The sequence below is a fragment of the Triticum dicoccoides genome, chromosome 4B (assembly GCF_002162155.2).
Source record: "Triticum dicoccoides isolate Atlit2015 ecotype Zavitan chromosome 4B, WEW_v2.0, whole genome shotgun sequence".
NCBI classification, from domain to species: domain Eukaryota; kingdom Viridiplantae; phylum Streptophyta; class Magnoliopsida; order Poales; family Poaceae; genus Triticum; species Triticum dicoccoides.
In genome coordinates, this window is record NC_041387.1 from 172,708,291 (window position 1) to 172,734,115 (window position 25,825).

A 25,825-nucleotide genomic window follows, 5' to 3' on the forward strand; every position below is an offset into this window, starting at 1 on the left:
AAAGGTCACCGAGGTTCTTCTCACCTTGTATGCACGTAACGAGGCCTTTCTCAAGTTGCTCCTTCAACTTGGCATTCTCCTTCACAAGATGCACATGCTCACAACATGGGTTAGTGGCATTTGCATTATCAATTAATACCATATTAGGAAAGGTGGCTTTTTCTTTAGTTAGCTTCACTTGGAGTTGATCATGAGACTCCTTGAGGCTAGCATGAGCACTCTTCAAGACCATGTGGGCCTTGTCGAGTATATCAAACTCCTCTTTGAGTCTAGCACGGTCAACGCCAAGTTTAGCCTTCTCGGAAGTTAGCACACGAGATACAACAAGAGCATGATCGAGATCTTTCTTTAACTTAGCATGGTCATTGTTCTGTGACTCCTCAAGAGCCAAACGATGCCCACACTCTTCCTCAAGAGCATTAGAGAGATCCGATATCTCATCGGCATAGTCACGACTATGACCTTCCATCTTAGAGATGGTTTCTTCATGAGCCTCAATCATGTCATTAGCTTCACCAAGTTGTTCCAAGAGAGCAACGAAGTGCTTCTTGGATTTGCCCTTGATCTTACTCATAAAAGACTCAAATTCATTTACTTCCTCATTGGACCCCTCACTTTCATCAATGCCATCCGTCAAGGAAGGATTAGAAATGATGGTGGTTTTGATGTTGGGGTTACCTTGTTGGTGGATTTAGCCATGAGACACTTGGCGGTGATGTTCTCATTGGGTGAGTCGAAGAGGGACACCCGTGGAGTTGTGGCAATGGCAACGGAGGCCATGGCCATGGCTTCACTATCTTCATCATCATCATCATCCTCATGGTATTCTTCTTGAACCACCAACCCCCGAGTAGGAGTCTTTTTGGTGAAGTTGTTCTTGTTGGGGAAGGACTTGGCTTTGTCCTTTCGAATGAGCTTGCCACCATTATCTTCCCGCTTCTCGTAAGGGAAACCCACAACAAAATGGCTCACATTGCCACAATTGTAACATGTTCTCACACGTTGCTTGCCCTTGAACCCACTTGAGTTGTTCTTGTTGAAGTTGGTCCTTGTGTTCTTCTTGCTCCAAAATTGCCTTGAAGCAAGACCCATGTGCTCATGATAATCATATTTCGTATCTTCGGGGTTGCTCTCCTCATCTTCCTCTTCTTCCTCTTCTTCCACAATAACCTTGGCCTTCAAGGCAAGGTTGGGCTTCTTTACCCTTTGAGAGCGCAACACCGCGTTGTCGGTGGTCTTGTCCAAGATCCTCATTGCCACAAACTCATCCAACACTTCATTTGAGGTCAAGGAGTGCAAGTCCGGTCTTTGACGAATGACGGAGGACAAGGCCTTGTGGAAAGGCATCATTGCTTTGAGGAACTTGCGCTTGATCCAATTTTCATCCGTGTCCTTGCTCCCATGATCTCGGAGTGAGACCGCAAGTTTGGTTACCCTCCAAAAGAGATCACGAGGTTCTTCATCTTCTTTCATTGCAAACTCATCGGCTTCATCTTGCACCACTTCATAGTTGGAGCGTTGAATGCTTGCATTTCCCTTATAGAGGGAAACAGCACAATGCCATGCGTCTTTGGCCATGGCGGAGGGTCGAAGATGAGGGAGATCTTCGGGTAGAACTGCATCTTGAATGATGAAGAGAACATTCTCATTGAATTGAGGGTCCACGGATTCTCTAGGGGTGAAGTTGCTTCGGTCATGTGGATGGAAACCTTCTTCAATGATTCTCCAAAGGTTAGTATTCACATGATTTAAATGACTCTTGAAGCGATATACCCAAGAATCAAAGTCTTCATTTTTCACAATCTTAGGAGGAGGGCCGGCATGATTTAAATGAGTAGAAGGAATCTGTCCTCCATAAACTGGAGGAGCCACATGGGCAAAGATGCCAGTGCCATTTCTACCACTAGTAGAAGGATCATTTTCACTAGTAGCTTCCCCCTTGTCGGAGTTAGCATCCGTCACCTTGTCAGTGGGATCACCCACTTTCAACAGCGAGGTAGATAGTTTAAGTCCTTCTAAGAATTTATTAAACATACTTTCAACCTCGGTAGTCATGGAGGTTTTCAATGTGTCCAAAGCCACATTGAATTTCTCACGAGACACCGCGGTTCCCCCTTCCACCCGTAGACGAGATCGGATTCACACCGGAGTGCTCCTCCCTACCGTCTACGGTGTCAACCATACTCTTTGGACGGCAAAGTCCTTAATAAAGAGACGAGGCTCTGATACCAATTGAAAGGATCAATATAGTTGACTATAGGGAGGTGAATAGGCAACTAACAATTTTTAGCTTTTCTTTACCAAATTAAACTTTGCATCAAAGTAGGTTGTCTAGATATGCAACTAGGTGAACAACCTATATGATGCAACAACAACAAGCACACAAGCAAGCAAGGGATATAACACAAGTAAGCTTGCAAAAGTAAAGGCACGAGATAACCAAGAGTGGATCCGGTGAAGACGAGGATGTGTTACCGAGGTTCCTTCCTTTTGAGGGGAAGTACGTCTCCGTTAGAGCGGTGTGGAGGCACAATGCTCCCCAAGAAGCCACTAGGGCCACCGTATTCTCCTCACGCCCTCACACAATGCGAGATGTCGTGATTCCACTATTGGTGCCCTTGAAGGCGGCGACCGAACCTTTACAAACAAGGTTAGGGCAGTCTCCACAACTTAATTGGAGGCTCCCAATGACACCATGAAGCTTCACCACAATGGACTATGGCTCTGAGGTGACCTCAACCGTCTAGGGTGCTCAAACACCCAAGAGTAACAAGATCCGCTAGGGATTAGTGGGGGGAATCAAATTTCTCTTGGTGGAAGTGTAGATCGGGGCCTTCTCAACCAATCCCGAGCAAATCAACAAGTTTGATTGGCTAGGGAGAGAGATTGGGCGAAAATGGAGCTTGGAGCAACAATGGAGCTTAGGGATGGAAGAGGTAGTCAACTAGAGGAAGAAGACACCCCTTATATAGTGGAGAGACAAATCCAACCGTTATCCACTTACTCAGCCCGCGACCTGCGGTACTACCGCTCTAGACAAGCGGTACTACCGCAGGGGCTCACGGTACTACCGCGATGGACCGCGGTACTACCGCTGCAACGGCAGGGGCTAGTCCAGGCCAGAGCCGCCAAGGCTGAGAGTGGTACTGCCGCTGACGCGGTACTACCGCTCCCCCTTGTGGTACTACCACAAGTCCAGAATGGACTAGACTAGGAAGGGCACGGATGAATAAAAATACATCCGTGCCTACTTCCGCTGAAAATCGAACGGTGCAAAAATCCGACACGGTACTACCGCGCTTGGCAAGCGGTACTGCCGCGCAGGGATCGGATGTAAAAAATTATATCCGCCCCTACTTCCGCTCGTGTTACTGAGCCAGACCAGGACTCACGGTACTACCGCGCGCAAGGGGCGGTACTACCGCGTAGGGCGCGGGATGTAAAAAATTTACATCCGCCCCTATAGCCGCACGAGAGGCTGAGTCTGGCATGGGGCCACGATACTACAGCTCCATAGGAGCGGTACTACCGTGTGCGCCTACGGTACTACCGCAAGGGCTTGCGGTACTACCACAGGGGCCTGCGGTACTACCGCTCCTAGGAGCAGTACTACCGCATGCCTCAGAATAGCAACACTAGGAATCCTTCTTTTTGCATAACAATGAAGATAACGGAGGATGCTCCAAAGCACAAAGGGAAAGGCGGTGCAAAGGGAGAAGACGTGTACGTGATGATTCCACCTGAACCTTTCCACCGCGGACCCCCTCTAAATAGTACGGCTATCCTACAACTCAAATCCACCAAAAGAGAAGTAGAACACCGCCGTCTTCAATAGTCTTCGAGGGGTACCAAACCGTCTTGTGCCTAGCGATGAAGCGACTGAAATACTCAAGGCACACGATTAGTTCGCAAAAGCATTGTCATCAATCACCAAAACACCTTAGGGATAAAAAAGCCCTTACAACCACTCCCTTTGCTTCCTCACTGGCGACAGCAAACCCTAGATCGCCATGGGACTCTTCGGCAACACCAACGGCAAGGGCAAGGGCAAGGGCACGCCCGGCGCCTCGTCCTCCCGTGCTCCTCCTCCCCCTCCCCCTCCGGCACCGACGCATTTCTGCCCAGGTCGCCGGCACCTCCACATCTCGGTGCACCAAGCGCGGTGGCACTGGGAGTACATGCAGCCGCTGCCCTACCCCGACATCACGCTGCCGCACCACTGGCATCTGGATCTGGACCGGATCCCGGTGCCGGCGGTTCCATGGACCGAGCGAGCGCACGACGAGGAGGTGTGCAGGCGCCACGCGCAGCTCATGCCGGAGCAGCGGCGGATGCCGGAGTATGCCGCCGACTCTCCCAACTGGGAGGCTCGGTTTGCCCTCGAACATGAGGAGCAACGATGTTCAGGCATCGACGTCGTCCCGCCGCCGTTTCCTCCGCCGCCCCCGCGGGTAGAGCCGGACGAAATGGAGGTGGAGGCGGAGTACCAAGCCGCCCTCGAGGAGGCCCTGCAGCATGCGCTGGAGGCTAGCCGTCTCGAGGAGGACGCGCACTGGGATGGGCTGGAGCAAGCCCTTGCCTTGTCGGCGGCCGAGGACTCCGTCCACACCTTGCTCTTCGTCCCGCCACCACCACCGCCGCCGCTCGCCGAACCCAAGCCGGAGCCGGAGCCGGAGCCAACGTGAAAGCATTCCCTGCCTCCACCCACTTGGCCGGAGGAGGCCTACACATGGACGGGCCAATACCGCGACTAGGTGAGCACGCCTCCTATCCACTTCGCCGCCACACCGGAGCAGGAGGCGGTCCACCATGAGCGTTGGAAGGAGCACTAGCTCCTCCAGGAGCAGGCCGATGGCGAGCGGCAGATGCGCTACGAGGAGATGCTATGACGCGACGCGGAGGCGCTCCGGCTTGAGGAGGAGGAGGAGCACGTGCGGCAAGCCGCAATGCCGTCGCCAAAGCAGACGCCGGAGGAGGCGGCCCTAGCAGCGTACCTGGCAGTGTTCGGATGGGCTGGCCCCTGCTCCCGTCTTCATCACCTCACCGGCGGCGATGGCGACGTCGGTGTCAAGGGCAAGGGCAAGGCCGACGACGTCTAGGGCAGCGTGTGGGGCGGCATAGACTTTTTTTTTGTTTTAGTTAATGTTTAATTAGGTTTAAGTGGACTTTGGCCGGCAGTTGACCGTCCACTTATGTTTAATTATGTTTATTTTCTGTGAGTTTTTATTTTTTTCGCGTCGGCATATTTGGGTCAGCTTGCCGTTGGGCGGTCAAGCTGACCCATTTGAGAATGCGTACGCGCACGTCCGCTTGGCCGACCCAAATGAACGAAAAGCGGACAAAGCGCACATCCGTTTGGGTCGCCCCATTTGAGTTGCTCTAATGCTTTGCTCCACCTCTGTCTCCACGTCGTCGGTCCGGGGGCTCCTATGCAGCGCTGCAGGTGCCCGTTAACGATCCAGCGCCTGCAGTGCTGCTAGCATGGGCCGGCCCACTAGCGTGCTACCCCAGGTTTTTTTTTTTTTACCAAAATAAAAATATGAAATCAAAAATGTTTACAGATTTAAAGAAAAAAGGTTCATCCATTTGAAAAATAGTTCATATCTTTAAAAATGATCATCAATTTTGAAAAAAATCCATTCAAATTAAAAAAAGTTCATCCAATTTAGCAAAAGTTTATTAACTTTTAAAAATTCATTAAATCTCAAAAAAGTTCATAGAAATTAAAAAAAAGTTCATGTATTTTTAGAAAAAGTTCACTGAACTGAAAAAAAAATCATAGATAAAAAAACTTCATCCATTTTCAAAAAGATGCTCATCAAATTTCAAAAAAGTTCAACGATATTCAACCTGAAAAAACACTGTTCAAAATTTTTAAAAATTCATAGATATTCAAAAAAATTCATAGAATTTTCAAAAAAGAAAATGTCAACCAGCGCCTAGATGGGACGACCCATTTACGGACACCACAGGCGCCAGTTAACGAAAATGCATGTTAGCTGGCGCCTATGGCGCCAAATAGGAAATTCCCGTCGGCCCGGGAGCTCCTATTCACCGCTTGCTGCGGCAAACAGACGGGGTTTCGCACAGGTAGGTGTCCAACTGGGCCGGCCCATGAATATGGCGAACGAGAGCGCGCTGTAGCTTAAAAAAGACCGCCGTCGTATGAATTTGAAACCAGGACCTCATAGTATACCTGAGGTGGTACTACCACTTGACCTAGCACATCTTACTAATTCTATAGCAGCGCCATTCTTAAAGAATCAACCACAGCACAGATCCAAATTATATCTTGAATTTCAAAAGTACTTTTTATTGAAAAAAAATGAAGGGATCTGTGAAACACAAACAAATTGCTAATTGGCTAACAAAATTTTAAAACTGACATATTTTCGAAAATCAGGAACTTTTTTTGAAACAGGAACATTTTTTGAAATTCAAGACAGATTTTCAAAAAATGAACATATTTTGAAAAATGTGAAAACAAGAACATTTTTTAACATTTGTAACAAAAAATTGAAACTGAACAATTTCAAATCTCCTGAAAAAATGAAGGCGGTACATTTTTTAATTTGCTTATCAATTTTGGAAAATGGGAACATGTTTTGAACCGCCTGAACATTTTTTGAAATTTGTGAACAAAATTGAAACTGACCAATTTCGAACTCCTGAAAGTTTGAAAACGTGAACATTTTTTGAAAATTGTGAACAATTCTTTTAAATAGGAACATTTTTTGAAATTTGTGAACAATTTTTCTAATGAGAACATTTTTACAACATGAACATGTTTGAAGTTGTGAACAAAAATTTTGAGAATGCAAACATTTTTTGATATTGCGAACAATTTTGAAATTTGTGAATCAAATTGAAACTGATCAATTTGAAAAAACTCCTGAAAATTTGAAAATGTGAACATTTTTTGAAATTTGTGAAGAATTCTTTTTAAATAGGAACATTTTTTTAAACATTTGTGAACAACTTTTCTAAATGAGAACATTTTTACAACATGAACATATTTGAAATTGTGAACAAAATTTTGAGAATGTGAACATTTTTGAAATGGTGAAGAAAATTTTGAAAATGATTTTGAAATTGTGAAGAAAATTTTGAAAATGAGAACATTTTTACAACATGAACATATTTGAAATTGTGAACAAAATTTTGAGAATGCGAACATTTTTTGAAATTGTGAACAAAATTTTGAAAATGAGAACATTTTCTGAAATTCCTGAACTTTTTTGGAAAATGTGAACAAATTTTTAAAAAGAGAATACCTTTTGAAATTCCTAAACATTTTTGGGAAAATGTGAACAAATTTTGGAAAAAGGAACACTTTTGAAAATTTTGAACAATATTTAAAGTTTTAACAAAATAAACAGAAAAACCAAAAAACAATAAGAGGAAATAAAAGAAAAGAAACTGGAAAAAGGGAAAAATAAAGAAAAAAGAAAAAAGAAGAAAAAAGGAAAACCAAAAAACACCAGAGGTAGAAAATCAGAAAGAAAAACCCGGCTTAGGAACCTTTAGGCTTTGTTCGGTTAATCCTCTCCCCAAAAGGATTGGAGGGGATTGGCAAGGATTGGTTCATATTTTGACTTAGAAGAGGTTTAAATCCCCCTCAAACCCCTTCAATCCACTCGGATTCACCCGCAATCGAACAAGGCCTTAGAAGGTTCCCAAAACCAGTGGAAGTACTCTACAGAAAAAGAAAACTTCGCTGGGCCGGCCCACTGCATCGTTCGCTCTGGCAACCCGTGCGAACCATCGACATTTCGACGCATAGAGCGCCGCATAGGGTTTTCCCGTCGGTCCGCCCTCTCCTCGCCGCTGTCACTTCCTAACCGGGCCTGGCTTAGGTGCGTGTGGGTGTGCGCATTTGCTCACTATTCCGCGCATTACACTAGGAAAAAGGATTTGCCGTAAACAAGACCCACCACGATTTTTTTTCGTTATCATCCTTCTCTGTTTTTTTTAGGGGTGTCATCCTTCTCTGGTGAGACAGGCTCGGATTTGTTATGAATTCATATGCGGCCCAGTACGTATCCGTGCCGGTTCCGACGTTCCGTGGTCCTCAATCAACCTCTCCTTGTAGGCTTTCGTGCCGGTTCCGTGGCCCTCAATCTACCAAACCAAACGTGCGCATATAGGGGCCCGGTCGCACCACACTACTCCGCTGCGCCCGCTCTGTCCCGCCGTCTCCGTCTCCGGCCACCGAAGCCCTTCCTTCGCCTGAAAAAGAGAGAGAGAGAGAGAGAGAGAGAGAGCGACAGTTCGTACCAAGGATCCATGGCGACTGCGGGCCTGCTGCGGAGGGAGAGGGAGCAGTTCGGCTCTTCCCCCTTCACTGGACAGACGACGATCGAAAGCAAGATCCAGGCCCTGGAAGACGACATTGGCGCCACCAAGGTACATACATGGCTTGTTAACAATGACAAAACTCGATGGTGCGTGGACGTAATTGGAGTAAAATTGCCAATTCGATGGAGTTATTACTCATGTAGTATTACATACAGTTGCAGTTGATTAATTCGTGTGCATCAGGAATCTGCTGCTGCTTATTAACAAATGCCAAAACGCACCGTATACAATATGTGCAGGTTAGCAACAGGAGATCGTGCCGGTGGCTCAACGACCGCCTGCTGCTGGAGCTGGTCCCCCGTCTTGGCGCTGACGAGATCAAAGGCCTCTTCGCTCCGCCACCATGGGGTAATCAATCAGTCAGTCAGTCAAACATACAAATTCTGGTCCATAGCCGACCTCACAGCTCAATTGTACTACTATGTATATTCTGATCGAGATCGATCATGTGCATGCGCGCATGTTATGTAGGTGAGGAGCTGCCCCTGTCTGCATTCTGCATGACAAGTTCTGCTGCTGCATGGGATGTCTTCAGGACCATCGACATGGATGTTCAGGTACGCCACCATATACTAGAATACAGTATATACCAGGCCTAAATGCATGGATGCAGAGATAAATTATACCAAGATGTGTGTCTTATCTTCATGTGTCATTTACAGTTGACAAATTTTAATGGTGTATAGGCAAACTTGTTGCAATTTCACATGAGACAATCATGCGCGGATCGGAAGAACAGTCGTTTGGACGAAGACGAGGAGATTGCGCTGAACGCTTGGCACCGTATTGATCGCCACACTAGAGAAGTTATCAAGAGGAACTTCCTGCCTGACCTGCTTCGGATGTACGAAGTATGTGTACTGTCTTGTGTTTTCTTCTGAACCTACGTTTTCTGAATCAAATTTATACTCTCTCCGTCCCAAAATAAGTCTCAACTTTGTATTAAATTTTGTCTTAACTTTAGTACTCCCTCCATTCCAAAATATAGTGTGCCCACATTTCCCGAGGTTCAACTTTGACCATAAATTTGAACAACGAGACCGACTGCTGCAGGAGCAAAAATTATACAATTGAAAAGTTCTTTTGAATATGAATTCATTGGTATGAATTTTGCTACCGCCGCAGTTGGACATGTTGGTTAAATTTATGGTCAAAGTTGAAGTGCGGAAACCAAGGACACACTATATTTTGAAACGGAGGGAGTACAGTTTTATACTAAGTTTAGTATAAAATTGAGACACTTATTTTGAGACGGAGGAAGTACAATGTATTTTCAGCTCTGTGCGTGAATATATAACACATGTAGCTAGTGTTCTTTGAAAACTATGAAATCTTTGGGCAATATTATCAAAGTAATTGCAGCAGTTACCCAACTGGAATAACCACAGTAGTTACCCAACTGGACAGCCATGTCTATATGAAAAAACTGGAAGCCATGTGCATATTTCTATGTCAGTGTTGATTCCCTGGTTGTTTAGTACAGCTAGCATTAAAGTGTCCCCAATTCAATTTTATAGGAACGAGTGAGGGCCTTCATCCAAGACACGAGGGACTTGCTTGCGCTGGATGTCCAGGACCCGTTCCAGAGGCTGCTCCTACACGGCGTGTGCGAGGTAACTAAGAACAACTGACGAAAGCCCTGTAGAAGTAAGAAGATGACCTGTCGATCGCCACTTCTTAATTTGCATACGCAGCTTCCTGGGCTATAGCTAATTACCTATAGGTAGCGTCGATCAATTTTGAAGGCTAGACTACTTGTATTGTATCGATCACTCAGCACTCACTTGATTTGTATGCTTGCAGTTCTACAATGTGGCATCTGAGACGACGAGCAGCACAGTGAGAGAGTACGGCGGGGACAGGCTGTGGAAGACGACGACGATCAGGAAGAGATCGGGCACGGGCGCTCCACCCAGGATCACCTTGGTTGACTTCCTGACAAGGAAGAAGAATGGATGCCACTGAAATTTCATTTTGTGATCAGGCACCTTCTTTCCTTTAGATCAGGCACGGGCGCTCCATCCAGGAAGAAGTGGTTGTGCTTGATTTGTAGTACTACTCCCTCCGTCCGAAAAAGTTTGTCCCTCAAATGGATGTATCTAGCATCAATTTAGTGCTAGATACATTCATTTGAGAGACAAGTTTGGGACAAGTTTTATCGGACGGAGGGAGTACTAGTATGCCAGCTAGCAATCTATACTCCTTAATTTGAAGTGCTACTCAATCAGTGGAGTAGTAGCGTACTATTTGATGGTTAATATATGACACTTACTAGCTGTACTATGATTGTCGGTCTTTGTCGTTTCATACATGGATCGATCTCGGTTGTAGTAGCTGCTACACGACCGCACTGCTGGCAATAGTCTTTACTCCTACATCAGTGATTACCTAAATGGTCTGCGTTCACATGGCGTACTGCCTCTGCTGCTGCTGTTTTCTGTTTTCGAGGTCAGTGTACGCGTATGAGGCCCGCGATATCCTCCGAGGCCCTTTTGAGAGGCTGGAAACAGAGGATAGACTGGACCAACTGGGCTCTCGAGTGTAAACAATAGATGACGAAGGCCGAAATTGGTTGTGCAGAATTTGGAAGCACTCTCAAGGTAATGGGTATGGTCTCTTCGGTATTTTTTTTGTTCTTTTTAACGGTGAGAAGCTTGAGCCTTTCAGACCAACCAAAGAAATCCGACAGGGAGACCTAATGGAGACCCAATTTTCCCCTACTTATTCTTGACTGCAGTAGAGGGTCTTTCGTGCCTCTTGAAATCCAGTTCACAGTCATCACTTGCAGGTATTAAGGTGGCTCCGACAACTCCATCCATAAATCACCTTTTGTTTGCAGATGAGAGTCTGCTGCTTTTTAAGGCTAGCGTAGAGGGATCGGTTGCAGTGTCAAACCTATTGAACACTTATTGCAATGCATCAGGATAGCGTATTAACCATGATAAGTCATCAATTTTCTTCAGTCAAGGCTGTCCAAATCCTTTGAGGAGAGAGATAAAAAAATTCCTTACATGTTCAGAATGAGTCCTTAAATGAACGTTATCTTGGCATGCCAACAAATGTTGGCCAGTCCAAGAACGGAACTTTCAAATATCTATGAGATCGTGTGTGGGAGAAGATCAAAGGATGGATGGAGAAGTTACTTTCTGCAGCAGGGAAAGAGGTCTTGATCAAATCGGCCGCTCAGGCAATACCGTATATTCTATGTCATGTTTTCGCCTGCCGCAGGGTTTATGTGAAAGTATAACATCAGTTATTCGGAAATTTTGGTGGGGTTGCAAGGAAGGAAAGAGAAAACCTAGTTGGGTTGCTTGGAACACAATGATTCAACCGAAGCACCTTGGTGGTCTAGGATTCTGCGATATGGAAATCTTTAACCTAGCGCTACTTGCTAGGCGAGCGTGGAGAGTCACGACGGAAGAAACTTCTTTGAGTGCTCAAAATACTAAAGGTCGTTTACTTCCCACAATGCAATCTATTGGAGGCAGAGTTGGGATCACGCCCATCGCAGATATGGCGAGCAATTTTAGACGGGAGGGATATATTAGCACAAGGCCTAATCCGAAGGATTGGGGATGGGTGAGGGAGTCCTGGATAAGGGGGTATCCGGACAGCCGGACTATATACTTTAGCCGGATTATTGGACTATGAAGATACAAGACTCAAGACTTCGTCCCGTGTCCGGATGGGACTCTCCTTTGCGTGGAAGACAAGCTTGGTGATTCGGATGTTAGATCTCCTTCTTTGTAACCGACTCTATGTAACCCTAGCCTCCTCCGGTGTCTATATAAACCGGAGGGTTTAATCCATAGGGAGAGAACAATCATAATCATAGGCTAGCTCCTAGGGTTTAGCCTCTACGATCTCGTGGTAGGTCAACTCTTGTAATACTCGTATCATCAAGATCAATCAAGCAGGAAGTAGGGTATTACCTCCATCGAGAGGGTCCGAACCTGGGTAAAACATCATGTCCCCTGCCTCCTGTTACCATTAGCCTTAGATGCACAGTTCGGGACCCCCTACCCGAGATCCGCCGGTTTTGACACCGACATTGGTGCTTTGATTGGGAGTTCCTCTGTGTCGTCGCAGCAAGGCTCGATGGCTCCTTCAATCATCAACAACAACGCGGTCCAGGATGAGACTTTTCTCCCCAGACAGATCTTGAGAAAGCTGAAAACTGACCGTCATGATGCGGCGAGAGCTGGTCGCTGTTCGAGAGGTCTTAAATCCTTAAAGAATTTTTCCGCTTGAGGCGAGGAATCGGCCTTGTCCGATTTAGGCGTGTATAGCGCCCCAATTCGGCTTTTCAAATTCCAGGGGCTTCGCCGAAATTTAAAATTGTAGACTTATATGGCTAAGTGAGAGTTATAAAGCCGCATAATCCGATTGCCTTGTTCGGTGCACTAAACACCTCCTTAAAGGACCAAAAATTTGGATAAAGAGTGTTTGGGTTTTCCACGAACACCCCAGTACTAGTTACGTGGGGGCGGAAGCCGACGACTGGCCTACTTTCAGAATTTTATAAACAGCCGCACAGAAGGTAATATTTTAAATCAACAAAGCGCCATATAGCACAAACAAACTCGTTTTCATATTACAAAGATGACATGAGTACATTCACTCAAAGATTATGTCCTTGGTACATTCATCGGCCACGAGGCGAGCGCCTTTCATAACGCCATCATAATATTTCTCGGGGTAGCGATACGCCTTGCCCTCCGGTGGTCCATCCTTCACCAGCTTCTCTGCATCCAGCTTGGCCCAATGCATCTTCGCACGGGCAAAGGCCCGGCGGGCACCCTCAATACAAACGGATTGATTGATAACTTCAAGCCGTGGACAGACATTTACCATCCGCTTTATAAGGCCGAAGTAGCTGTCGGGCAGGGGCTCACCAGGGCACACCGGACTATGAGGTCCTTCATGGCTAGTTCGGCCGCCCTGTGGAGTTTGACCAATTGCTTCAGTTGGTCACTCAGAGGCATTGGGTGTTCGGCTCCAGTATACTGGGACTAGAACAGCTTCTCCGTCGAGCTCCCCTCTTCGGCACGGTAGAACTCCATGGCATCCGATATGCTTCGTGGCAGATCTGCGAATGCCCCTGGAGAGCTCTGAATTTGGGTAAGTAAAAGAAATGTCTCCTCCACATGCTTGCTTTGCATAATGAATGCCTTACCCGCCACTATCTTCTTGGCTGCCTGGATTTCCTGCTGGGCCTTTTGGGCTTCGGCCTTGGCGTCTTTCGCGCTCTGAAGGGCCTTTGCAAGCTCAGACTCTTGCGTCTTGAAGTCACGCTCCAAGGACTCGAACTTCTTGCCGAGCTCCTGGGGCTCTGGCTGTACCTCGCCCACCCTAGCATCTTGCTTTTCACGCTCAATACGCTCCGCGGCCGCCTTGTCTCCGGCCTCGAATAACGCTTTCTTCAGGGCCGCCACTTCGGTCGTGGCCCCTATTAAAAAATCATGACACTTTTTGTTAGCGTCGCCAATTTTTTCTCCTACATATCACATATGGACGGGGTATCACTCACCTTTGTTCTCTTCGAGCTGCCTCTTCGTGAGGCTGAGCTCCTCCTCGGCCTGCTTCAGGTCCCGTTCGAGTCTGGTGACCTCCGCTGTGCGGGCAGCAACGGCAAGCAGCACTGCCTGCTTATTCACATAGACACATACTGTTAGACTCCTGCGGTTTAGAGTTGACCCTCCGTTTGGCTTTTCCTTCCAAAAACCAAACAAAGTATTGGGGGCTACTGTCTAGTGGGTGATAATTTCTCACACTTTTGATTACTTACCTCCAAGCCTGTTAGTAGGCTGGTACAGGCTTCAGTCAATCCACTTTTTGCGGACCGAACCTTCTGAATCAGCATACTCATAAGAGTACGGTGCTCTTCATCAATGGAAGCGCCGCGAAGCACTTCCAGCAGACTATCTGACGCCTCCGGCGCGATGGAGGTCATCGGCACGGCCGGCTCACCCTCCCTAGCGAGGGGCTGCCTACCCAAATCCGGAACCTTTGGAGGTTCCAGTGCAGTGTCCGGCTGGGAGCCCAACTTGTTGCGGCTCTCGTCAGCATAATCTATGGGGATCCTACCCCCCATGTGCCCGGCGTCTGGAATTTCGCCTTGGGGCGTCTCTAGAACCGCTGCCCCCTGCTCTGGTATCCTTTGGGACAATACCTCCGTGTCATCCGTAGGCCGAGGGGAGGTGGCCGTCGGGAGCAAATTCATTGCCGAATCACTTGGAGACCCATCCGAAGAGGATACCTCGGGATGGGACCTGGCTGGACTGCATATGCGTGTTCAGCGTTATAACAAACTATGAAGTTAAGTCACATTGAAAAGTATTACAGAGTACAAATACTTACGATCTCGCCAGGGGCTTGCGCCTGGGCAGCCACTCCTCCTTGCTGTAAGCGGCCGTGGTGGAGTGATCCGGAAGGGACGTCTTTCCCTTCTTCGGCATCCTAGCCTCCCCCTGTGGGATGACTTTTCTTTTCTTCTCCTCCCCAATGCGAGGAGGGGCAATTTCTTCATGTTTCCCCCTGTCTCCGTGGGAGGAACCTGCCTCGCCGTCCTCGGACGACGAGCCTATTACGGCCTTGCGCCAGAGACCCTTCCTGGTCCCCACGGCCGCCTTCTTAGACCCTTCGGCCTCCCCGGATGGGGCGGCCCTCTTCTTCTTCTCCTCCCCTTGATGGGAGGAGCGCGCTCATCGCCTTCGGATGAGGCGTCTGGTGCGACCTTGCGTCGGAGACCCTTCCTAGTCCCCGTGGCATTCTTTTCGGCCTTCTTTTCCGGCGCCTTGTAAGGCGCCAGAACTAGCATCTCCGTCAGGAGTGCGATTGCTGGATCTTTCGGCAGCAGAGCCAGACAGTCGATCTGCTCTGCCGTCACCATGTAATCCTGATTCGATAAACATGGCGACTTAAAATCCTCCCATGAATATGCTGGGAAAGGTACATCTAGTGATGATCAGAAAACTTACCAGATTGGCGAGCCGCGTGGCGTGGAGTCTGCGGTCCTCGGATGTGGGAGGAGGTACTTCGCTGGCCTTGAACAACACCTTCCAAACGTCCTTATGTGTTGTGCCGAAAAGCTCTTGCAGCGTCTGGTGTTCAGCCGGATCGAACTCCCACAGATTGAATGACCGTCTTTGGCACGGAAGGATTCGGCGGAAGAGCATAACCTGGACCACGTTGACAAGCTTGATCTTCTTGTCCATCATGTTTTTGATGCAGTTCTGAAGTCCTGTCAGCTCCGCAGGTTCGCCCCAGGCCAGGCCCTTCTTTTCCCAAGAGGTGAGCCGCATGGGGATTCCGGATCGGAATTCGGGGGCCGCTGCCCAGTTGGCGTCGCACGGCTCAGTGATGTAGAACCACCCCGATTGCCACCCTTTCACGGTCTCCGCAAAGGAGCCGTCAAGCCAGGTAACATTGGGCATTCTGCCCACCATGGCGCCTCCGCACTCCGCTTGCTGGCCGCTCACGATCTTCGGCTTCACGCAGAAGATTCGTAGCCACAAGCCGAAGTGGGGCTTGATGCGGAGGAAGGCCTCGCACACGACGATAAATGCCGAGATGTTGAGGATGGAATTTGGGGCTAGATCATGGAAGTTCAGCCCATAGTAAAACATGAGCCCGCGGACAAAGGGGTGAAGTGGAAATCCTAGTCAGCGGACGAAATGAGAGAGGAACACTACTCTTTCCCGAGACTTTGGAGTGTGGGTGATCTGTCCCTCTGCTGGAAGCCTGTGCGCAATGTTTGCAGCCAGGTACCCGACCTCCCGAAGCTTGGTAATGTCCTCCTCCGTGATGGAGGAGGCCATCCACTTGCCTCCCGCTCCGGACATGCTGTGAATGGTCCTATGGAGAAGGTGAGAACTTGGGCGCTGGGGCTCGAGAGTGCGAGAATGGATGAGCAAAGGAGGAAGAAGGCGTGGGTAAAAATGGGAGATCCTTATCCCTTTATAGAGGTGGCGAAAACTGTGCGCCTCCCCGCTTGCCTGATGAAATCGCTTATTTTCCAAGCGCCACGTTAAATAGCACGGTTGGGTTACCCGTACCCATATTAATGAGGATCCCGTGATAAGGGGACATGATCTCTGCTTCGACAAGACGTGCCGAGGAAACCGCCTCGCAATATGTGCGGTGGCTGGTTGCGGGAAAACCGTTCGAATAATGACTCGGCCATGGTGTGATGTCACGTTATCTAAAGTTGTCAGCATATTATATTTGTGGAATATTGTTCTCTCTATGGTGGTATGTGGAAATCGTCTTGCAGAGCCGGACACGATCTAAGTGTTCGAGATTTACTTTGGAGTATTCGGAGATGGAACCCGCCTTGCAATGCCGAAGACAATCTGCGCGCCAGACTCATCTTCATTGAAGCCTGGTTCAGGGGCTACTAAGGGAGTCCTGGATAAGGGGGTATCTGGACAGCCGGACTATATACTTTGGCTGGACTGTTGGACTATGAAGATAGAAGACTCAAGACTTCGTCCCGTGTCCGGATGGGACTCTCCTTTGCGTGGAAGACAAGCTTGGCAATTCGGATGTTAGATCTCCTTCTTTGTAACCGACTCTATGTAACCCTAGCCTCCTCCGGTGTTTATATAAACCGGAGGGTTTAATCCGTAGGGAGAGAACAATCATAATCATAGGCTAGCTCCTAGGGTTTAACCTCTATGATCTCGTGGTAGATCAACTCTTGTAATACTCGTATCATCAAGATCAATCAAGCAGGAAGTAGGGTATTACCTCCACCGAGAGGGCCCGAACCTGGGTAAAACATCGTGTCCCCTGCCTCCTGTTACCATTAGCCTTAGACGCACAGTTCGGGACCCCCTACCCGAGATCCGCCGGTTTTGACACCGACAATGGGGACACCACAAACATATGGAGCAATAACTGGATCCAACGGGATAGTTTCAAGAGGCCATTAGTTTCCCTAGTTCCTAATCCGCTAGAGAAGGTGGCAGAACTCCTTGATTATACTTCGGCGCATTGGAAGGAGGGGTTGATCCGCACTGTTTTTACTCCTTTTGACGCAGAAGAGATCCTAAAGATACCAGTCTGCACTAGGAGGCTGCTGGATTCCTGGGCGTGGCATGAAGAAAGAAGAGGTGTATTTACTGTTCGATCGGCTTACTGGATGATCTTGAGAATGAGGACCAGTAGGGAGAGCTGGTGGAATGAGACAAAGGGCTTGTCCACAGGGCAGGAGGACAAGATTTAGAGCACACTATGGCACATTCATGTCCCTTCAAAGCTACGCATGTTTCTATGGCGTCTTGCCAGACATTCTATGCCCAGTGGTGAAGTTCTACACCATCACCATATGGCTGACAAGGATTCATCTTCTCTGTGTGGAGCAAGGGACTTGGCGGCATGCTCTTTTGACATGTGCACTGTCCAGGAGCATTTGGGCCCTGGCACCCAAGGAATTGGTTGAGAAGCTTATTGAACACTGATAACCCACAAGTATAGGGGATCGCAACAGTTTTTGAGGGTAGAGTATTCAACCCAAATTTATTGATTCGGCACAAGGGGAGCCAAAGAATATTCTCAAGTATTAGCAGCTGAGTTGTCAATTCAACCACACCTGGAAACTTAGTATCTGCAGCAAAGTGTTTAGTAGCAAAGTAATATGATAGTGGTGGTAACGGTAACAAAAGTAAAGACATCAAAAGTAACGTTTTTGGTATTTTGTAGTGATTGTAACAGTAGCAACGGAAAAGTGAATAAGCAAGAACCAGTATATGGAAAACTCGTAGGCACCGGATTGGTGATGGATAATTATGCCGGATGCGGTTCGTCATGTAACAGTCATAACATAGGGTGACACAGAACTAGCTCCAGTTCATCAATGTAATGTAGGCATGTATTCCGTATATAGTCATACATGCTTATGGAAAAGAACTTGCATGACATCTTTTGTCCTACCCTCCCGTGGCAGCGGGGTCCTATTGGAAACCAAGGGATATTAAGGCCTCCTTTTAATAGAGAACAGGAACAAAGCATTAGCACATAGTGAATACATGAACTCCTCAAACTATGGTCATCACCGGGAGTGGTCCCGATTATTGTCACTTTGGGGTTGCCGGATCATAACACATAGTAGGTGACTATAGACTTGCAAGATAGGATCAAGAACACACATATATTCATGAAAACATAATAGGTTCAGATCTGAAATCATGGCACTCGGGCCCTAGTGACAAGCATTAAGCATAGCAAAGTCATAGCAACATCAATCTCAGAACATAATGGATACTAGGGATCAAACCCTAACAAAACTAACTCGATTACATGATAAATCTCATCCAACCCATCACCGTCCAGCAAGCCTACGATGGAATTACTCACGCACGGCGGTGAGCATCAAGAAATTGGTGATGGAGGATGGTTGATGATGACGACGGCGACGAATCCCCCTCTCTGGAGCCCCGAACGGACTCCAGATCAGCCCTCCCGAGAGAGATTAGGGCTTGGCAGCGGCTCCGTATCGTAAAACGCGATGATTTCTTCTCCCTGATTTTTTCTCCCCGAAAGCCAATATATAGAGTTGGAGTTGGCGTCGGAGGGCCACCAGGGGGCCCACGAGGTAGGGGGGCGCGCCCGGGGGGTTCCCCCCACCCTCGTGGACAGGGTGTGGGCCCCCTGGTCTTCATCTTTAGCGAGGATTTTTTATTGTTTTTTCTAAGGTGTTCCGTGGAGTTTCAGGTCATTCCGAGAACTTTTATTTTTGCACATAAAACAACACCATGGCAATTCTGCTGAAAACAGCGTCAGTCCGGGTTAGGTCCATTCAAATCATACAAGTTAGAGTCCAAAACAAGGGCAAAAGTGTTTGGGAAAGTAGATACGATGGAGACGTATCAACTCCCCCAAGCTTAAACCCTTGCTTGTCCTCAAGCAATTCAGTTGACAAACTGAAAGAGAAAAAAAACTTTTACAAACTCTATTTGCTCTTGTTGTTGTAAACATGAAAAGCCAGCATTCAAGTTTCAGCAATTATTATGAACTAACCATACTCACAATAACACGAAGGTCTCACAATTACTCATATCAATAGCATAATCAGCTAGCAAGCCATAATAATAATAAAACTTGGATGACAACAGTTTCTCAAAATAATCATAACTTGATATAACAAAATGGTATCTCGCTAGCCCTTTCTGAGACCGCAAAACATAAATGTAGAGCACCTTCAAAGATCATGGACTGGCTAAACATTGTAATTCATGGTAAAAGAGATCCAGTCAAGTCATACCCAATATGAACCAATAAAAATGAATGCAAACAGTGTGCTCTCCAGCGGGTGCTTTTTAATAAGAAGGATGACGACTCAACATAAAAGTAAATAGATAGGCCCTTCGCGGAGGGAAGTAGGGATTTGTAGAGGTGCCAGAGCTCGGTTTTAAAATAGAGATTGAATAACATTTTGAGCGGCATACTTTTGTTGTCAACGCAACAACTATGAGATGACGATATCTTCCATGCTAAACAAATTATAGGCGGTTCCCAAACAGAATGGTAAAGTTTATACCCCCCCTCCTCCACAAGCATCAATCCATGGCTTGCTCAAAACAACGAGTGCCTCCAACATTCAACGGGTCCCGGGGGAGTTTTGTTTGCGATTATTTTGATTTAGTTTGCATAAAGCATGGGACTGGGCATCCCGGCGACCAGCCATTTTTCTCGTGAATGAGGAGCGGAGTCCACTCCTCTTGAGAATAACCGCCTAACATGGAAGATAAGGGCAGCCCTAGTTGAAACATGAGCTGCTCGAGCATACAAAACAGAATTTCATTTGAAGGTTTGGAGTTTGGCACATACAAATTTACTTGGAACGGCAGGTAGATACCGCATATAGGAAGGTATAGTGGACTCATGTGGAACAACTTTGGGGTTTAAGGAGTTTGGATGCACAAGCAGTATTCCCGCTTAGTACAGGTGAAGGCTAGCAAAAGACTGGGAAGCGACCAACTGAGAGAGCGACAACAGTCGTAAACATGCATTAAAATTAATTTACACCGAATACAAGCATGAGTAGGATATAATCTACCATGAACATAAATATCATGAAGGCTATGTTGATTTGATTCAACTACATGCGTGAACATGTGCCAAGTCTAGTCACTCAATTCATTTAAAGGAGGATACCATCCCATCATACCACATCATAATCATTCTAATAGCATGTTGACACGCAAGGTAAACCATTATAACTCATAGATAATCAAGCAACTATAATCTCTAAATGTCATTGCAAATATGTTTATTTCATAATAGCTAACTCAGGAACGATGAATCATCATTTTACAAAAACAAGAGAGGTCGACTTCATACCAGCTTTTCTCATCCCAATAAGTCCATCATATATCATCATTATTGCGTTTCACTTGCACGACCGAACGATGTGTATAATAATAACAGTGCACGTGCATTGGACTAAGCTGGAATCTGCAAGCATTCAACTCAATAGAGAAGACAAGTAATATGGGCTCTAAGTTAAATAAACAATCATGCATATAAGAGCCACTAAGCATTTTCAAAATGGTCTTCTCGACCCCCAAAGAAAGGAAAAGAAAAGAAAAACTATTTACACGGGAAAGCTCCCAACAAGCAAAAGAAGAACGGGAAATATTTTTGGGTTTTCTTTTTAATTACTACAACAAAGAAATAAACTACTACTAATTTTTTGGTTTTTTCTTAAGGTTTATCAAACACACAAGAAGAAAGCAGGAAAAAGAAAATAAACTAGCATGGATATTACAGTGAAAGAGTATGAGCACCGGCATCTAGCAATGAGTGTGTGTGAACATAAATGTAATGTCGGTGGGAAATACATACTCCCCCAAGCTTAGGCTTTTGGCCTAAGTTGGTCTATTTCCAGGGATAACCTAGCGGATACCCGTAGGTGAAGCTGGGGTCATACTATGACGAAGAAGGCTCCGGCTGCCACTGGCTGGCAACCTCCACTGGATCCAAAGAATAAACAGATAGTCGTGGAGGCTCATCTTGTGGTTCCGGTTCCGTGGCCGGTGCAGGATTCCGATAGGCTTGAATAGCCGACCACGGAACGATGTGAGGACCTGCAGATAAGTTAAACAAAGAAGGAGGAGGCAAAGTAATAGTCTCGGGGTGGTGTTTATCAAAGTATAATTTATATTTCAGCTCCCCTTCGCGACTCTTAACAAGAAAATCATGCGCTATCATACTCTTATAATCTAAATAAGCACGGGGTAGTGTTGTTTCTTCTTTCTCCTCATGCCTAATAGGTATTTCAAAATGTTCAGCTAGGCGTGAAGCATAAATGCCTCCAAAGATGGGGCCCTTAGTACGGTTCAGACTTAACTATCTAGCAACAATTCCACCCATACTAACAGAGTTATTGTGGTATAAACTATGGAACAAAATAATAATATCAGGAATACTAAGGTTCCCACAGTTTCACGTCCAATCAAGCAACAACTAGCAAATAAGGCAAAGTACCGTAAAACAGGAAAATGTATGCTAGTGATCCTCGCATCAGAAACCTTCCTGGTTTCTCCCACGGTGATAGTGTTAATAAAAGCTTCTACTTCTTTACGGTGTGGTTCATCCAAGGTGTCCTCAAAGGGTATTTTGCAAACCTCGCAAAATTCAGCTAATGTCATCTCTTTAACAACGTCATATAAATGAAATTCTACTGTTGGAGGTGATTTCTTAGGGAATAAGTAGAAGTTTTGCACAAAAGTATTTGTGAGTAAGAGATACTGATGACGTTGGTCGCGGAGGAAGTCGGTGAGGCCAACATTTTCAATCAATAAATAGAAATCCTCATAAATCCCGGCTCTCCTCAAAAAGTCATCGGAAGGCCATTCACACGACCGGACCTCCGCGGTGCGAGGCAAATTAAATTTGGGCTTCTGCTCTTCTTCCTTTTGTTTTTCCTTCGAGCTTCGGCTTGACGAGCCCCTCAAAAGTCTCTTCATTATTTATGAAACAATCTGAAATTTTTAGTAACTTCAAATAAAAGTGAGCCAACTTCAATAAGATTGATAGCAACAACTCCCACAAGTGCCTACAACCCATATAAAGCATTGGAACTACTTGGAACCATATAAATTTGACATGCAAGCTCAAGAACATGGTCACCTATGCAGCACAAATTTGCAATGAATAAAGCACTAGAACAAAAACTAACTGGACCAATGGAGGAGTCACATACCAAGGAACAATCTCCCCAAGCAGTTTTGCGAGAGGTGCTTTGAGCAAGGAGATCGAAAATCACAGCAACGGGGGCTGGAACTCGTGCTTGAGTTGGTTTTTCGTATTTGTGTGAGGCAGAGGAAGAAGATGGGTGCAGGAATAAGTGGAGGAGGGCCACCGTGGGCCCACGAGGCAGGGGGACGCGCCCAGGGGGGTAGGGCGCGCCCTCCACCCTCGTGACCAGGTGGCAGCTCCCCCCGCAGTAATTTTTGCACAGTAAATCCTCAAATATTCCCGAAAAAATCATATTAAATTGGCATGGCATTCTGAGGACTTTTATTTTCGGGGTATTCTTATATTGCACGGATAAGTCGGGAGACAGACAGAAAAATACTATTTTACTTTATTTCTACTAAATAAAAAGGAAATATAAAGAGGGTACAGAAGGTTGTGCTTCTAGTTTCATCCATCTCGTGATCATCAAAATGAACCCACTAACAAGGTTGATCAAGTCTTGTTAACAAACTCATTCCGAATAATCACGGAACCGGAGAAATTTCGAATAGCACTAAGTTACCTCAACGGGGATATGAAAATCCCCAACAATAAGAATATCATACTTTTTCTTGAAAGTAGGGAGAGGAAATTCAAAACCTCCAAATATAATTGATGGAATTTTTCCAATAGAGTTGATACTATAAACTTGAGGTTGTTTCCTCGAGAAGTGTACCGTGTGCTCATTGCCATTAACATGAAAAGTGACATTGCCTTTGTTGCAATCAATAACAGCCCCTGCAGTATTAAGAAAAGGTCTTCCAAGAATAATAGACATACTATCATCCTCGGGAATATCAAGAATAACAAAGTCTGTTAAAATAGTAACATTTGCAACTTCAACAGGCACATCCTCGCAAATACCGACAGGTATAGCAGTTGATTTATCAGCCAAGGTGTCAACTTATTCAAGTCAAGTCTACGATATAAAGAGAGAGGCATAACACTAACACCGGCTCCAAGATCACATAAAGCAGTTTTAACATAATTTCTCTTAATGGAGCATGGTATAGTAGGTACTCTGAGATCTCCAAGTTTCTTTGGTATTCCACCCTTAAAAGTATAATTAGCAAGCATGGTGGAAATTTCAGCTTCAGGTATCTTTCTTTTATTAGTAACGATATCCTTCATATACTTAGCATAAGGATTTGTTTTGACCACATCAGTTAATCGCATACGCAAAAAGATGGGTCTAATCATTTTAGCAAAGCGCTCAAAATCCTCATCATCCTTTTTCTTGGATGGTTTCAGAGGAAAAGGCATGGGTTTCTGAACCCATGGTTCCCTTTCTTTACCATGTTTCCTAGCAACGAAGTCTCTTTTACCATAGTATTGATTCTTTGATTGTGCGTTATCAAGATCAACAACAGGTTCAACTTCTACATCATTATCATTACTAGGTTGAGCATCAACATGAACATCATCATTAACATTTTCACCTGGTTCATGTTCATCACCTGATTGTGTTTCAGCATCAGACATAGAAATATCATTTGGATTCTCAGGTGGTTCAGTAATAGGTTCACCAGAAGTTTGCAAGGTCCTATCATTTTTCTTTTTTTCCTCTTAGAAGAACTAGGTACATCGATATTATTCCTCTGAGAATCTTGCTCGATTCTCTTAGGGTGGCCTTTAGGATACAAAGGTTCCTGAGTCATTCTACCAGTTCTAGTAGCCACTCTAACAGCATAATCATTTTTCTTGCTATTCATTTCATCAAGCACTTCTTTCTGAGCTTTAAGTACTTGTTCTACTTGAGTGGTAACCATAGAAGCATGTTTGCTAACAAGTTTAAGTTCACCTCTAATATCAGCCATATAATCACCCAAGCGTTTAATCATAAAGGTATTTTGTTTTAATTGTCTACCAAAATAAGCATTAAAGTCATCTTGCTTAAACATAAAGTCATCAAACTCATCCAAGCACTGACTAGCAATTTTAGTAGAAGGGACTTCAGCTTTATCATATCTATAGAGAGAATTTACCTTTACTACCTATGTCAGGATATCGGGAGGTTCTTCAGTAAATAAGTAGTTGAGATCATATACTTCTTCAACAGGCGGTAAATTAAGGCCATGTATTTCTTCAATAGGAGGTAAATTCTTAACATCTTGAACTTTAATACCTTTTTCTTTCATAGATTTCTTTGCCTCTTGCATATCTTCGGGACTGAGAAATAGAACACCTCTCTTCTTCGGAGTTGGTTTAGGAATAGGCTCAGTAATTGGCTCAGGAGCTGGCTCAGGAGGTGCCCAATTATTTTCATTTGTCAACATATTATTCAATAGAATTTCAGCTTCATCTGGTGTTCTTTCCCTGAAAAGAGAACTAGCACAACTATCCAGGTGATCTCTGGAAGCATCGGTTAGTCCATTATAAAAGATATCAAGTATTTCAGGTTTCTTAAGAGGATGATCAGGCAAAGCATTAAGTAACTTGAGAAGCCTCCCCAAGCTTGTGGGAGACTCTCTTCTTCAATTTGCACGAAGTTGTATATTTCCCTCAAAGTAGCTTGTTTCTTATGAGCAGGGAAATATTTAGCAGAGAAGTAATAAATCATATCCTGGGGACTTTGCACACAACCAGGATCAAGAGAATTAAACCATATCTTAGCATCACCCTTTAATGAGAAAGGAAATATTTTGAGTAAATAAAGGTAGCACGATCTCTCATTATTAGTAAATAGGGCAGCTATATAATTTAACTTTGTAAGATGTGCCACAACAGTTTCAGATTCATAGCCATAAAAAGGATCAGATTCAACCAAAGTAATTATATCTGGATCAACAGAAAAATCATAATAATCCTTATCGGGAACACAAATAGGTGAAGTAGCAAAAGCAGGGTCGGGTCTCATTCTATCTCTAAAAGATTCTTTACTCCATTTAACTAGCAACCTCTTAAGTTCATATCTATCCTGGCAAGCAAAAATAGCTGCAGAAGATTCCGCATCAAAAAGATAACCCTCAGGAATAGCAGGCATATTCTCATCATCACTATCATCATCGTATTTAGGTTCAATAATTTCTCTTTCTCTAGACCTAGCAATTTGCTCATCAAGAAATTCACCAAGGGGCACAGTAGTATCAAGCATAGAAGTAGTTTCATCATAAGTATCATGCATAGCAGAAGTGGCATCATCAACAACATGCGACATATCAGAATTCATAGCAGTAGCGGGTTTAGGCGTCGCTAGCTTACTTATAACAGAAGGAGAATCTAG

The 25,825-nt window shown here is 45.5% G+C and overlaps 1 protein-coding gene across 1 annotated transcript; it reads left to right on the top strand.

The window, feature by feature from the left end:
- Positions 1-8,182: 8,182 nt before the first annotated feature.
- On the top strand, positions 8,183-10,692 carry LOC119293513. Its single transcript, XM_037571973.1, has 6 exons — positions 8,183-8,406; positions 8,598-8,706; positions 8,830-8,915; positions 9,045-9,209; positions 9,876-9,971; positions 10,162-10,692. Exons 1-6 carry the CDS (start codon positions 8,287-8,289, stop codon positions 10,321-10,323), a joined length of 738 nt encoding a protein of 245 aa, XP_037427870.1. The 5' UTR covers positions 8,183-8,286; the 3' UTR covers positions 10,324-10,692.
- The last annotated feature ends 15,133 nt before the right edge of the window (positions 10,693-25,825 follow it).

Excerpts from the sequence above, each read along its gene's own strand:
- LOC119293513 (XM_037571973.1), top strand. The coding sequence starts at position 8,287 with ATGGCGACTGCGGGCCTGCTGCGGAGGGAGAGGGAGCAGTTCGGCTCT. Across the intron at positions 8,407-8,597 it reads ACGACATTGGCGCCACCAAG|GTTAGCAACAGGAGATCGTG; the intron begins GTACATACATGG and ends CAATATGTGCAG. Across the intron at positions 9,210-9,875 it reads ACCTGCTTCGGATGTACGAA|GAACGAGTGAGGGCCTTCAT; the intron begins GTATGTGTACTG and ends TCAATTTTATAG.